Consider the following 14,974-nt stretch of genomic DNA (forward strand, 5'->3'; position numbering starts at 1 on the left):
ATATATATATATATATATATATATATATATATATATATATATATATATATATATATATATATATAGCATCATAGAAATTGCATGCTTTCTAGCACAACCGCCACTTGATCTTTTCCCGGTGGACGAAGGCCGTATCCCCTGTTGTTACTGTTGTTGTTGTTTTTGTTTTGTTGTTGCTGTTGCTGTTTTTGTTTTTGCTTTATTGTTGTTGTTATTGTTGTTGTTGTTGTTATTGCTGTAATGGAGGCACTCATATATAATATGTATATGTATAATATATTCGTTTATACGCATACATAGTGCGTATATACACCCTTCGCTGGTTGCCATGTAGATGAGTGATGCGTTTGCTCTATTCTGAATTGTTACGAGTGCTCTCTCGCCCCTAGGGTTTAGGGTTTAGGGTTTGGGGTTATTTAACCCTTGTATCGCTTCATCCTTCACGCGTTTCCTCTGTCTCCTTTTCAGGCGTCAAGGGGACACACCTCTCGTTGCCTTCTCCTGCGCTCTGCTGCTGCTGCGGCTGCTGCAGCTTCTTCTGTTCTTCCTGCTGTAGCACTTACACCTGCCCCTGCGTATAGCTCCTCTAGCTACGTTTGCTGCTGCACCTGCAGCGATTGCTGCTTCTCGTGTTCTCTATGTTGCTACAGCTACATATGTCTCTTTGTTTGGCTGTGTGGGGGGGGGGCGTAAGGTGCATTTCTATACCTACAATAGCTGCTGCTGCTTGCTGCTGTTGCTGCAGCCTTTTGCTTCAGGGATTGCTGCTTCTTCTCTTCCTTCTGCTGCTGCATCCATAGCTATCCCTATCTTTGGTTGTGGGGGGCTTAAACTGAACTACATCTATGACTTAGTTGTATCTTCACCCCATGAAATTATTATATAAGAATTAGTTGTACAGCACTAAACAGAGTGGCACAAGTGAAAAATGCGCTAGAAAATGGAGGGGGCCCCAGTGCCGCTGGGGCCCCCCGAGGTTGTCCCCTTGCTGGGGCCCCCTAGGGGCCCCCGCGAGGTGGTCTCCTCGCAGGGGCCCCTAGGGGGCCCTCTTCAAGAGCGTGCAGAGGCAGGCCCGCCTTTGGATTGCTGCGTGGTCACTTAGATCCTGCGCTGCCGCGAGGAGACAGCGAGGCCGCCCTGCCTTGAGCATGCAGCCCCGAAAAAAAAAAACGTGGCTGCATGCTGCTAGCGTACCACCGGAGAAGGAAGAAGATCATGAGGCAGAGAAGAGCCAACACAGCAGAAAGATATAGATGAGTACAGAACGATAGTAGAGTCAAGATATGACGTCATACATACACACAGAAGACACGGCCATAGAACTATAATAATAATATAAAGGAGCTAGAGAGACAAACGCGCAAAAGTTACATCCATACAAAGTAGACAAAGGCAAAGGAGACAGACAGCACAACATACTCCTCCTCCTTCTCTTGTCTCCTTCACGGCCCCATTAAGATAACACCGCAGCTACAGCTCACCTCTGCAGCGCGGCGGGGACCCCACAGGCAGCCAGCAGCCCCCGTGGTCTCTATGACATCAGGAGGCCCGTTGGGGGCCTTGTATATGTTTTAGAACTACACGCATGCTGCAGCAGCTGCTTCTTGCAGCAGCAAACAGCAGCAACTGATGCTGCAGCTGCGCAAACGACGCAGCAGCTGCATACAGCACGTCGGCGCGCTGCAGCAATTGAATAAAGAGCAAAGATACTATAATTGGGTGAGGGGCCCCCCTTCATCCCTTCTGGGGGCCCTCAGCTGGCTAGAGGAGATGTGCTCGAGCCCCAGCAAGCTAAAGAGAGTCGTCTGCTTCATCCGCCTCGCCGACGCAGACCCGCACTTGCCCCCGTATGGCTCTGTCAGAGCTCCTCTGCTGCTGCTGCTGCTGCTGCTGCTGCTGCTGTTGTGCGCTGAAGCCGATGACGGTGAAACGTCTCCATCTGTGTGTCCCTCCACTCGGTGCCCCGGGATCGAGGCAAAGGAGACGATCCTGCATCTCCGTCTCTCGCTGCAGACAGCACAAGTCCGTGGGGTGTACAGACAGCAGATGCCTCAGCGGCGCCGTGGCCCAGCACCTGCTGCTGCTGCTGTTGCTGCTGCTGCTGCTGCTGCTGCTGCTGAATATGTTGCTTTGGTTTCACGCAGCTGAGCAGCACCTCTGTGAATGCTGTTGATGGCCCTACTCCTTTCTGCCTGTACAGCAGCGCCCTCGACATCTTCCAAAGATGCCGCTCCCGAGATGCCTCAGCTGCTGCTGCTGCTGCTGCACCCGCTGCTGCTGCTGCACCAGCTGCTGGTGTTCCACCAGCTGCTGCTGCTGTTGCTGCTCCGCCTGCAGCATGAGGATCAGTAGTTTAACCGAGATTAGGTGTCCCAGCATCTCGATCAGCATCACGGGTATGTGCTGCAGCAGCTCGAACACTGCCTTGTGCAGCAGCAGCAGCAGCAAAACAACAGTTTAATCTGATCCATCATCTGCAGCAGCAGCCACAGGGGCAGCTGCTGCAGCAACAGGTGGTGAGGCCTCAGCTTTCGCCGCCACAGCAGCATCAGCTGCTGCTGCTGCCCCACTCTTGCGCGATGCTATAGGAGGAGTATCCGCTGCATCAAGCACGATCAGGATCAGCATCAGCTGCAGCAGTATCTGCAGCAGCAGTATCTGCAGCAGCAGCAGGAGGATAAGCAGCAGCAGCAGCAGGAACAGCAGCAGCACGATCAGAGGCATGATCTGCCTCAGCATCTGTATCCGATACAATGGATGATACAATATGTCTTGATCTTGGTCTTCTTCTTCTTCTAGCTGCTCCTCTATCTCTNTCTTCTGTTGATAGACCGCATGCAGAAGTATACGACATATGTACAACTTTCCTTGTACGGCTTCTCAGTCTTGCTGCTACTTCTGCTATCTTCTCTAGACTTGTTAGCTCTTCTATAAACGCTAACTGCAAATCAAGGTCTTGTCTCAGCTTCATTATCTGTTTCTGCATGGGGTTGGTGGGCCCCCCCCTTCCTTGGCTGTCTGCTGCATGATCCCCATGGACGCCATCATGGGGCCCCCCCCCTTGGGGGCCCCCTAGACCCTTTTCAACGTCGCCTTTGAATAAGAGAATAGCCTGGGTACTTTCTGCTATATTTGCCTCCAGTGCATGCAGAAGATAGAATTGCATAGCGAGCTGCTCGGCTGTACATCTTGCCTTGAATACACGATTAGCTGTTTCTAGGGCTTCTGCTGCAGCCTCTGCTGCTTCTGTTGCTGATTGTTTTTGTTTAATAGCTTTTGTTGCAGCTTCACATGCTGCAGCATTATCAGATGCTTCTGTTGCTGCTGCTTTCAAGCCCATCATTATCTTCTGTAGTGCGCTTGTACATAGATAAGGCCACCGACCACTGAGGCGTACACTTGTATCTACTCTTGTTCCTTTTTTCACTTCTGTTTCTATCTTATGTAATATTTCTTTTACATTAACTACATGTCTCCTAGCCAGAGCCAAGGGGCGTTGTACAACCCCACCCATCTGCTCCTGCACAACCACCAGCAACCCCCTCTGCGGCAGAGCTTGCATAGTTTTTTCACATTCAGCCAGTAAAAGCCCCAATTCATCAAAAGTTTTTTTCGCCATTGCATGCAGCACACCGACATCTGCTACACTCTTTCTGTCTTTCACTTGTTCTCCTATATTCTGTAGCACATTCTGCTTCTTTTTTATCGCTTTCAGCTGCTGCTGCACCTGCATGAGGGTCCCCCCCACCTTGAGTGTACCCCCCATGGCAGCAGCTCTTATATCCTCTTCATGCATTTCGAATATAGTTTCTATTTTATCTATAGATTGTGCTGATGCTTGTATTTGTTGCTCGATGAGCTGTATTGCAACACTTTGAAATGCAGGAAATGTTTGTTCTTGTAATTCTGCTGCAGCATTGTTATTCAGAGCAACTCCTCTTCTTATAGCCCAACTATATTGTAGTTGCATACGTGTAGATATAAACCTAGACCCATCAGCTTCATTCCTAAAAGGCAAAGCCTCGCTGCTGTGGCTGCGTACCTCTGCTGCTTCGTTCTGAAGCTCCTCTGCGTCTTGCTGCAGCGATCGCATCAGCAGCAGCAAAGCTTGAGAGTAATCTTCACTAACAAGTGCAGCAATATGTGGTGCTGCTTCCTCTGCCCACTGTACAGACACCGCAGCAGCAGGTATTGCTTCCTGTACCTGTTTCACAGATTCTCTCGCTGCTGTATGCAGAGAACGCATAGCGCTCACCGCCTCATCAAGCATTTCGCGTGTATTTTTTAAGAGTTTTTGTTCTGTTGCTGATGCCCAAGGTACACGATATTTATTTTGTTGTAATTGTAATAACATTTTTTTGTTTCTTCCTGCTTCTTCTATACAATTATGTATTGCATCTTTTGCTGTTGAACTCTCCTCTGTAGCTATACCCCCAGCTAGCTGATCAGCTTCTGCTGCTAGCGGCTCTATACGATCTAGGCGTTGAAAAAGTGTTTTCTTTCTTCTTATATGTTGTACAGTGACAGCACCAAAAGCAGCAAGAACCCCCAATACAACTAACCAGAAAGTATTTCTTCCTTTTTTTTTTGCTTTTGCTTTTGCTCCCCCTTTTGAATATGCTTTTATCCCTATACCTGTACTTGATGCTTCAGATGATGCATCTCCTAGATCGAATAGTAATTCTTTATATCTTTGTCTTGCAATAGCACGTTGAGAAGCTTTCTTAGAAAAAGGAGAATCATCTTTACGGCCAACTCGCGTTGATGCGGCTGCTTTTACTCCTGCTGCTGCAGATGCAGCAGCAGCAGCTGCTGCTGCTGTTGCTGCTGCATCAGTCCCAACCACAGACTCCCTCGTTGGCGTCGACACCTGCACTGATGAGCTGGGATCGATCGATCCCACACCGCTGCTGCCACTACGAAACCCCTTGGGGCCCCGCTGAGACCCCACAACTACCCCACTGGATGAAGGAGAGTCTGCATGAATAGCGCTCCAATTCTGTGCGGCTTCAGCAGCAATATGAAGCTGCTGCAGCAGCAGCAGCAGCAGCAACAACAGTAGCAGCCGCGGGATCCCACTGGTGCTGCCGAGGAAGAAAGAGAGCAGACCCAGAGGAGTGCTCATCGCTGTTTAAAGAAAAAATGCATGCAATCATCAGCACTCGTTGTTGGGGGCCCCAGGGCATCAGAGGCAGAGAGGGACCGCTAGAGACGGAGGAGCCGCAGCGACGAAAAGAGGGGTAAATAAAATAGCAGGAGCTCCGCATGCAATATAAATTTGTTTTTTAAACATTCATGTTGCTGCTGAATTCCTCAGCAGCCACACAGAAAGCCCCAAATCAGCAGCAGCAGCAGCAAGAACTACACAAACAACAACGACACGCTGCCGCCTAGCCCCAGCAGCAGCAGCAGGCGGACACAGAATAAGAAACTTTGCTGCTGCTACCTGTTGCTGCTTTATTTCTATATTTTATTATAAATTATATTTTCCTCTTCTGTGCTGATATTTCAATACTCACCTTCTAGTGTATTCACTGTATATACAGCGCAGCCCCCCCACATCGATCCCCGCTCCCTGGAGCCGATACCGTACGCGTGGTGGCCTCTGAGGCCGCATGCCCCCCAAACCCTAAACCCTAAACCCTAAACCCTAAACTCTAAACCCTAAACCCTAAACCCTCCACTTTAACTGGCAAAACTAAGCCGAGAAACTCCTTAATCCCTCCCAGTCCCCTCCTGGGTCGTCCCCCTCAGCTAGAAAAGGAGACACAGAGAGGCAGAAGAAACAAAACAATAAGAGCTGCAGATACACCTGACGCACCTGAGCTGTATAAACAGGATTCACAAAAGCAGCAACACAGGCCTCAAGATACAGCTGCCCCAGAAGCCTAAAGGACGGTGTGCAGTACACCTGAGGCTATTCTCTGCGTTCGCCGCTGCCACTGCAGCAGCAGCNTGCAGCAGCAGCTACAGCAGTTCGCTTGGGGGCGCAGGCGCTGCCCGCCACCCATAACAATAAAACTCATACGTATCAGTATTTGTATCGCTATAAATACTAAGAAGAATACAACTAATAACTATCTTCCTAATATAATAACAACAATAATAATAATAATAATAGTAATAATAAACAACCACTGGGCCACCCCCGCAGTCTCCGGTGTACGTACACTGTGTCTCTCGCTATAAAGGAAGAAGAGGGAAAGAGAAACAAACCCCATCTATCTTCTTCTTTCCTGCTGCCACTGGTGGCTAGCAGCTTATAGGGGCCCCCTCTTTAAAGAGACCCAAAGGGTACAGAGGCCCCTAAGGGGGCCCCTCTGTACCCCTTGGAGTTCTTTGTGCTGCACTTGTTAAGACAGAGAAGATAGCAACTCTGTATATCCTCAGCTTTTTTTATTTATTTCAACAAGAATTCTTTATCCGTATTCAAGATATATAATAAATATATTTGGGGGCCCTTATAATATCAGGGCTAAAAAAAGCAACGCCAATAGGGGCCCCTGGGGGCCCCCAAAAGGGTTCACAAAACTCGCAGGTATCCAGGGCCCCAACCGGGGCCCCCACAGGGGCCCCCATAGGGGCCCTAACATGGGGCCTCAAGGGGGCCCCCACAGGGGCCCCCACGGGGGCCCCTGGAGGCCCCTATAGGGGCCCCTACAAGGCCTGCGCGATGCATGCAGTTGTGCTTACACCACGACAGGGAGATAGAGGGGGATGTGGGGGCCCCCATGGGCCTCTCTTGGGGCCCCTCCAGCCCCTGATACAAAAAAGGTGGTTGTTTATGTTGTCTAAGGAGTTAAATATATATTTTTTCGGTTTAGGGTTTAGGGTTAAGGAGTAAACAAACTTGTATTCTGTTCTTTTTATTAAACAAAGAAAAAAGAAATCCATCAATTTTGTCTCCGCGTATAAATTAATTTCGTTTTTTATGTTTTGTATGAAAATAATAATAAAATTAACTATTTGTTTATATTCTTTGTTTATCTATATTTTATATAAATATATAGATTATGTTCTTCTTCGTTTCTCTTTTTTTTTTACTCTTTTATAGAGTTAATATGTTAATAAGATTTCTTTTTTTTTTCTTTGTTTACTACTTCTTTATGGAGTTATATAACTTTCTTTTCTCTTCATTTCTTTATAAAGATAAAAAATAAAATAAATTTTTATTTTTTTTTCTTTTTACTTCTCCCTAACACCTGTACTGAACTAAATAACATTTCCTTCTGTTCAACTCCTTTAAGGAGATAAATAAATAAATAAATATATATATTTTCTGTTCACTCCTTTAAATATATAAATAAATTTATCTTCTTCACTCCTCTGGGGGGCCTTGGGGCCCCACGGAGACAACAGAAAAAATCAGAGATCGTCGTGGGGGTCTAAGCGGGAGAAGTCGACCCCATCACGGGGCAGCTGCAGCACAGGCGCATCAGCAGCAGCAGCAGCAGCATTAGCATCAGCAGCAGCAGCTGCTGCTGCAGCAGCAGCAATACAGCAACAGTCTGTACACTCCATGCTACAAGGAACTGTGTATACTAAGCAGGCTCCCTAATGGCCCCCTTAACACCTTTGGGGGCCCCTTTAACACCCCTTCGTTCCCTCTTAGACCCCTTTAAGGTGACCTCAGGGGCCCCTGGGGGCCCCCCGGGGGCCCCCAGGGGCCCCTGGTGTGTTGGGTGTTTTTACAACCCCCTAAAGCTTTCTTAGTTTCTCACCTTCGCGCGTCTCTGGTGCATCGCCAGCGGCACCAAACGCACAACTTGCGTAGCGATCCGCAGCGCCGTCAAAAGTTCCCTCAGGAAGTCATCGGGGGCCTCAGGGGAGGTACGGGGGCCCCGGGGGCCCCCGGGGGCCCCCCCAGGGGGCCCCCCAGCGTCCCCCTCTGGGGGCAACGAAGGCCCTGGAGAACCCCGGAATAGAACGCGGATGTCACCGCTGTTAAGAAACAAAACCACTGAGAGGGTCGTGATGGTGCAGTCAAAAAGATGAGCGCTCGAGGAGAAACACGAGGGCCCCTGTGCAGCAACAGCAGCAGCAGCAGCAGCAGCANCAGATGCAATGCAAACTGCAGCCTTCTTCAGTCAACCCCCATTTACACAGAAGATAACATGACAACAAAAACAGGGGCCCCCAGGGGGCCCCTCGGGGGCCCCCAAAGGGACCTAGCAGGCCCCATGGGGCCCCTGGGGGGCCCCAACTTTTGAATAGGGTTTAAATTCGAGTTTAGACTAGGGTTCAGATTAGGGTTTGTATTAGGGTTTACATTAGGGTTTGTATTAGGGTTTAGATAAGGGTTTGTATTAGGGTTTATATTATGGTTTGTGTTAGGGTTTAGACTAGGGTTTGGACTAGGGTTTGTATTAGGGTTTGTATTAGGGTTTATATTAGGGTTTATATTAGGGTTTAGGGTTTTGGTGTATTTCTTACAAGGACGAGAGAACGAAGAGAAACCTCAAATATAAGCATACAGGAGACGAAGAGCTCAGCAGCAACGAGGGGTTTGTCTACAGGGGACTGGGATAGCCAGCGCAGCAGCACCCAAGCATTAACAAATAAAACAAAAACAAATAAATAAGATAAAAACACAGAAGAATATAACTCCCTGCATGCACCCCGTAATGTATCACCACTAAACAAACCCCCAAACGAACCCTCAACCCAACGCATGCGGCCCAGACCCCCCACGCAGTTGAAGGGTATTTTATCGCAGTAGCTGAAGCCAGGAGAGGAGCAGCGAGGAGGGGGCCCCTGTCCAAATACTGTTTGGGGGCCCCCCAGGGGGCCCTCAACGGGGGCCCCCATGGGGCCCCCAGAGGTTCTGCTGAATGTTCCCCCAGAGAAGGTCTCGCGGTGAAGAAGAGGCCAGCTAGCTTTGTCTCGTGTTGCTGCTGATGTTGATTGGGGTTTTGAGTTTACAGCTGTTGCTGCTGCTGCTGCTGCTGTTCTTGCTTCTGCTGCTGCTGCTGCTGCTGCTTCCTCACGAAGAGATGGCACCACCGGCGGTATATCAAAGTCTGCTTCTGTAGACCAGACAGAAGCCTGCGACTGTTCATAGTCCCCAAGGAAGTCATCGAGGTCAACAGCAGAGGCTGCGAGGCCCCGGGGGGGGGCCCCCAACGAGGCTTCTGGGGGCCCCCAGGGGCCCCCCTCGGGGGGACCCCGATCTGTTGGGGGCCCTAAATCCACTTCGGGATTGTCAGAGTCGTCAGCTACCCAGGACTCAACCTCTGAAAGCATCATTGCAGCAACACAAAAAAAGAAAATGCAGAGGGAGAAGCGGCAGCGTAGGAGGGCCCCTGATCCTTGAGTAGCTGCTGGGGGCCCCTGTGCGTATTTTGTTTGGACCGCTGCTGTCGTGTATGGAGCTGGTGTAGATATTGTTTATACAAAGCCAAGAGGATTTGTTTATAAAGAGAAAACAAACACAGAAATATGTTAAAGAGAACACGCAGAGCTGCAGCAGTCAGCGACGGCAGCAGCGGCCTGCAGCAGCCGCAAACGAAGCACAGGACCCCAGAGCCTCTGCTGCTAGGAATCCCCTTTACGTGCATTTGTCTGTTATTGTTGTTTATTTCATTAAAAACAGTAAATTTAGTTTAAATTCAAGGAAAAATTGTTGTTGTTGTTGTTTCTTCTGTCGCAGCGCGTCAGGCGCCAGCACCGCCAGCTGACTGACTCAAACCAGCACTGCCCTCTGCTTGGCTTCAGTAGTACAAATAGCCTCCCAGCTAAAAAAAATAGAATAACATTTGAATTGTAGTAATTAAATCATTATTTTATCGTGAAAACTCTTAAAATAGCTTTTTTACGGTTGTTTCGTCTTCGAGTGAGGTGTATTACCACTGAACTCACACCGAGTACACCGTGGCTAAGTCTTGGTGGCCTCACCAGAACCACTTCTCCCCGCGTGCAGGCTGGCTACTGAGAGCCAAGCCAGTGCTTAACAGTTGTATACGGTGTTCCTGCATGCAGCAAAAGGAGGATGAGGTGTCTAGGGACGCCGGGTGGCTCACAGGAGCCGCTGTAGCAAGGCTTATATAAGGCATATATGTACAGACAGTCTCATCTCCGCGTCAGCAACAGGCATTTGTGCAGCTGCTCCACGGTGGCTGGACACTGAATGGGAGGCCTTTTTGGGGCTCTTACCCTGAGTAGCTTGAGTTGAGTAAGCAGCGGCTGGGGGTATTGGTCCCGTCTCCTACACCCCCGATCCTTCTTTTGTGTGCATGCGATAAGGTTGTCACCACTAGCATCGACACAGCTGACGGGTGAAGTGATAACCGAAAGCCTCCTAGGCCTCAAACTTACCGATGTCGAGTACGCCGGAGCGGGAAAAGGGTGGGTGAACAGCAAGAATACACCGTGTGTTGTGGTTGCTCCAAACTTGAATATCGGTACCGCGGGCCGTTTCGATCACAGATAGAATGAGGAACGTAGAATGTCTACGTAAGAGTTAACTCCTGGAGCTAACTCTTACTCAGACATTCTATGATGTCTTTCATCTCCACCAACTCGCTCGGGGCCACCATCAGGGCATCGCTTAGTCGCTTAAAGGAAGCAGCAGAAAGGCGGCTTCCGCTCACGGACAGCTGAAAACCCGATGGATCACTTCAAATTTGTGTATTTCGTGGTTTAGACGAACAGCTCAGGGTGAGATGACGCTCTGTTGTGTGCCGAACTGCTGCCGCCAAGGTGGCAGTACACCAGGCGGCTAGCTAGATGGTGAAGTGGTTCCCATGGAGGCCGGTCCTAAGCAGCACCTCCCCACTTGATTAGGCACTAAATTACTTTTCTATTTCTACGATCGGCCAGACCACGACCTGAGTGTCCACTCCGAGATTGCCGCCTAGGCGATGTGGAGCTTTCTCTTGGCCCCTGACGCTCATCTGCATGCATACATACAATCTATAGAATCCAGACAAAGGCAACTCAGGAATTAATACATATGTGAATTGCAGAAACTTATCACTGTAAACTGCTTCTCGTATCTCCATGGCTGTACATAAGCCAAGCCTTGAACAGAGGGACTGTGAATACCCGCCCTTCCCAAGGGGAGAAGGGAGTACAGGATACAACAGCAGGCAACAGAAAAGCCAAAGGAAAGCATACAGAGGCACAGCTGCTTCTCTTGCAGTGAACCAAGTCACATATTTTGATATCATCTGCTCATGAAAACAGCTAGGGAGCTGGAGAAGTAAGACTCTGGTGTGCCTGGCCAGGAAAGCAAAGATGGCGACAAGCAACATGCGGGTCAGGGGAGGGGATAAGAGAGAGCAACACCGAAACCGCTCCTCGACTCGACTTTACGTGTATACAACTCTGTGATAGTGCTGAGGAGTTGCTGGTGTTACCACGCCATAGCCTGTTGACACCGGCTATGGCATGGATCTGGCACCTGACGGCCCGGCGTAGAAGGGCAGCATATCGGTCTACTCCTTAGCACAGCTCCTGCTGTCTGCAGAGATGAAACTATGATCAGTGTAACTACGGGGATAGAATGGAGGTCCAGTTCGGCCGCTGTTACCATTGTACGGGACTGCTTCTTGGAAGCCGTCCACCATAAAATAAGTCAAAAATTTCCCTGGCGTCTCCCCGCAAAACAAACGAAGGAAATGTTATTTGTATATACATGCTCCCGCGCTTCAATTTATTTCTGGTGTGATCTGTGCGCTTCCCTCTACCAATCTGGCGTCGCTGCCGAGACCACTTTCATTCTTTACGAAATTAAGAGGCGGGGCTGAACTCCCCCCTGTGCTTGGCCCGGGTACCCCCATCAGGTGGGGATCGATGCTGCAGGTAGGCGCGAGCCCGTGCTGTGAGATACTTGCAGCGAAGGTGTTCCCTCATCATCTATGATGAAGAGAGAGATTTAGCTGCTGCTCAGCACACGCCACTCTGAGGGCTTGCGTTGGCAGAGTGCAGCCGGCGACGACCAACAGCATAAATGATGGCAGCGACCCTAGCCTCCTGTACTTCTGTTTAGCCGTGCTTTTGCAGTAATCTGTCGGACAGACTGCTTATATATTCAAATACACTTTTGTCTGGCGGATATGTGCACAAGGGCCTGGGCGTAATGGAAATCTAACGCTCAGATATCTCGGGATCTTTCAGAGGGTGCATCCATGGTCGTGTGTATGCTGGTTATTGGGACCCCACAAAAAGCTTCTTCGTTGACTACAGCTTAGTTTACTTATAAGTTATGGGTTCTGAGGATGCTTGTATCTGTAGGATTTGACTTAGGGATTTGCTGTGGCTTAGGCGGTTCTCTATCCTCACCAAGAGAAGTGAACTTGCGCGCCGGAGTGCCGCGAAATGCTACTGGCTAGCCGGTGCTGTTGCGTTGCAAAACAGATGTTGTAGTTGCAAATAGGCGGAGGATTTTAATCACAGAATCACACCGTCTGACGGGGAGCTGTGGTTGGCACTGGGGGGTCAAGCAATGCGTGCAACTCGCGCTGTGTGCATACACATGCGTGGAGCGCTTGTAGTGTACATACACGCTCCTTGGAATTCGTGCAGACCACAAGAGATGCGTCTACCTCGTGCGGTGTGCACACACACATACACTCGTGCAGCTCGTGCAGTGTACGTGCGCTTGCGTGCAGCTCGTACAGTGTACAAACGATGCGAGCAGCTCGTGCAGTGTACATACACCTACATGCAAGCTCTTGGAGAATGCAAATCGGTGTTTGTGTAAATTTACTATCGGGGGGCTCAATGGAGTGTAAGGCCTGGCACCACTGGAGCACAAGTAGGTTTCGTTATCTATTGCAGGGTGTACGGGCTGCTAGTAAGGGGCGTGATTATAAGGAAGATGGGGTGTATAAATAAGTTGAATTGCGTGAAATTGTTATTAATAAACGAAATAAATAAAAATTTTCTATATTTTCATATATAGATGTTGCTATAGAGCTGTGAAGGCAGCAGCGGCGGCAGCGCTCGGCCGTGGCTCGGGGAGGTGTATGTACAGCTGCTGCTGCTGCTGGCAGCAACACGCAGCTGTTTGTGTTTTGCACTTTTGTTTCAGTTATTTCTTTAGGGGTTTTCTTTCTTTTGAGGCCGTCTTCAAGGAAAACAACAAAAATAAGCAGCAGAAGGTAGGCCCGCCCCCAACACACCAACAGCCTCTCCCGTGTCTATCATCACTCTGCTCCGCCGCTAAACCCTAAACCCTAAACCCTAAACCCTAAACCCTAATTGTTGCTACACCTCTTTTAAAACCAAAGGTGAGCATGTGTTAACAAGTATATTTTCTTTGCATATTCAACTGCTTTACTGCCGCAACATCAGAATACACAATACAGCTCCTGCTGCTTCTCTTGCTGCTGGCTTAGCGTGTAGGGTGTATGTACACTGTAGCAGCAGAACCCTGAGCTTGTTGATGCCTTTTCTCTCTTTTGCGTTTATTTCTTCTTTAACACAACCCAGTGGGGCCCCTTGATACCAGGGGACCCGAAGCAGATGCTTAGGGGCACCTCTCTGCAACCCCCGTTGCCGCCGCTGCTGCTGCTGCTGCTGTCGCTGCTGCTGCTGCTGCTGCTGCTGCTGCTGCAAGCGACCCTTGCAGCACAGCTAGACCCCCGGCAGATCCAGGGGCGGAGAGTCTTTGCGGAGGGTCTTGTGGGGTGTACGCGAGGCCTTGGGCCAGCAGCAGCAGCAGCAGCAGCAGCANCAGCAGCAGCAGCAGCAGCAGCAGCAACCCCAGCAACAGCAGCAAGAGCAGCAGGAACAGCAGCAGCACCAGCTGCGTTCTGCTCACGAGGCGTTTCCGGGGGGATGCAGGGTGGAGCAGCAGCAGCAGCCACAGCTGCTGCTGCTGCTGCTGGCCGCCGGTTGCTGCCGCTGTCTGCTGCTGGGTATAGCCCTTTGCGTGTATATAAGAGAGGTGTTGTTTCACTGCAGCATAAAAACCACCCGTTTGAGGTGCCTATACACCCGAGATTATCTTTGTGTTTACACAGATCTCAGGTGTACGTACACCCCAACTTTCCTCTGTTTGCAGCAAAAAGAAATTTAAACAACCAAACGAAAATGGTGCCGCCGCAGCCGCGCACAGTAAAAACAGACCCGCCAGAGATGCCTCTCACAGAGCTGCATGCAGCTACCAAGGTAATTCCTCCTGCTGCTGCTGCTGCTGGTGCTGCTGCTGCTGCTGCTGCTGCTGCTGCTGTCGCTGCTGTGGCTGCTGGTGCTGCTGGTTGTGATGGTGCCGCTAATGCTGCTGCTGGTTGTGATGGTGCTGCTTTTGCTGCTGCTGAGATTGCTGCTGCTGCTGTTGCTGTTTTTCCTGCTGCTGCATTTGCTGCTACTGCTGCTGTTTCTGTTACGATTGCTGCTGCTGCAATTGCTGCTGCTGCTGCTGCTGCTGCTGCTGCTGCTGCTGCTGCATTGTGTGTTGATTTGTTTGTGTGTGTCTCTTCTTTATACTTGTTTGTCTCTGTCTCTTTCTCTCTATCTCTTATATTTATGCGTTTCCCTTGCTGCTCTTATTTATTTATTTCTGTTTAGTTTTTTCTGTTTCTTTGTTTTTTTCTTCTTTTGTTTTTTTGCTTCTTTTTACCTCTTTCCGTTTGTACTTAATAGAATATATATATATATATATATANATATATATATATATATATATATATATATATATATATATATATATATATATATATATATATATATAAACTTTTTTCTTACAAAGCCTAGAAAAAAACCCAGCAAGCGATATCTGTGTATTTTAATTTTTTCTTTATTTGTTTTTCTCTACAGATGAAGGTCAACATAGAGCCCCTAGAGAAAGTAGTTTCATACAAAGGAGATATAATATATTTTTTAACAAGAAATACATTACCGCCTGATGCTCGTGTTGATAGCCAAAGATCTTCGCTGCTGCTTGCAGCTATGGAAGAAAATGAATTCAAAGGAGATGTTGGGTACTTGTGTTTTTTTTTTTTTTTTTTTTTTTTTTTTTTTTTTTTTT

General features: G+C 48.9%; 2 protein-coding genes across 2 annotated transcripts; both read right to left on the reverse strand.

The window, feature by feature from the left end:
* Positions 1 to 1,858: 1,858 nt before the first annotated feature.
* EMH_0072240 (uncharacterized protein) lies at positions 1,859 to 4,270 on the reverse strand (the record flags this gene model as incomplete). The annotated part of the gene is made up of 5 exons (XM_013502490.1): positions 1,859 to 2,331; positions 2,571 to 2,658; positions 3,461 to 3,520; positions 3,665 to 3,859; positions 4,043 to 4,270. The coding sequence occupies 5 exons, from the start codon at positions 4,268 to 4,270 to the stop codon at positions 1,859 to 1,861; spliced, it is 1,044 nt and encodes a 347-aa protein (XP_013357944.1).
* Positions 4,271 to 7,365: 3,095 nt separating this feature from the next.
* EMH_0072350 (uncharacterized protein) lies at positions 7,366 to 9,246 on the reverse strand (the record flags this gene model as incomplete). The annotated part of the gene is made up of 4 exons (XM_013502491.1): positions 7,366 to 7,419; positions 7,722 to 8,021; positions 8,434 to 8,520; positions 8,692 to 9,246. The coding sequence occupies 4 exons, from the start codon at positions 9,244 to 9,246 to the stop codon at positions 7,366 to 7,368; spliced, it is 996 nt and encodes a 331-aa protein (XP_013357945.1).
* Positions 9,247 to 14,974: the final 5,728 nt, after the last annotated feature.

This window comes from Eimeria mitis, genomic scaffold, assembly GCF_000499745.2.
Source record: "Eimeria mitis Houghton genomic scaffold, Emh_scaff94, whole genome shotgun sequence".
Classification (NCBI taxonomy): domain Eukaryota; phylum Apicomplexa; class Conoidasida; order Eucoccidiorida; family Eimeriidae; genus Eimeria; species Eimeria mitis.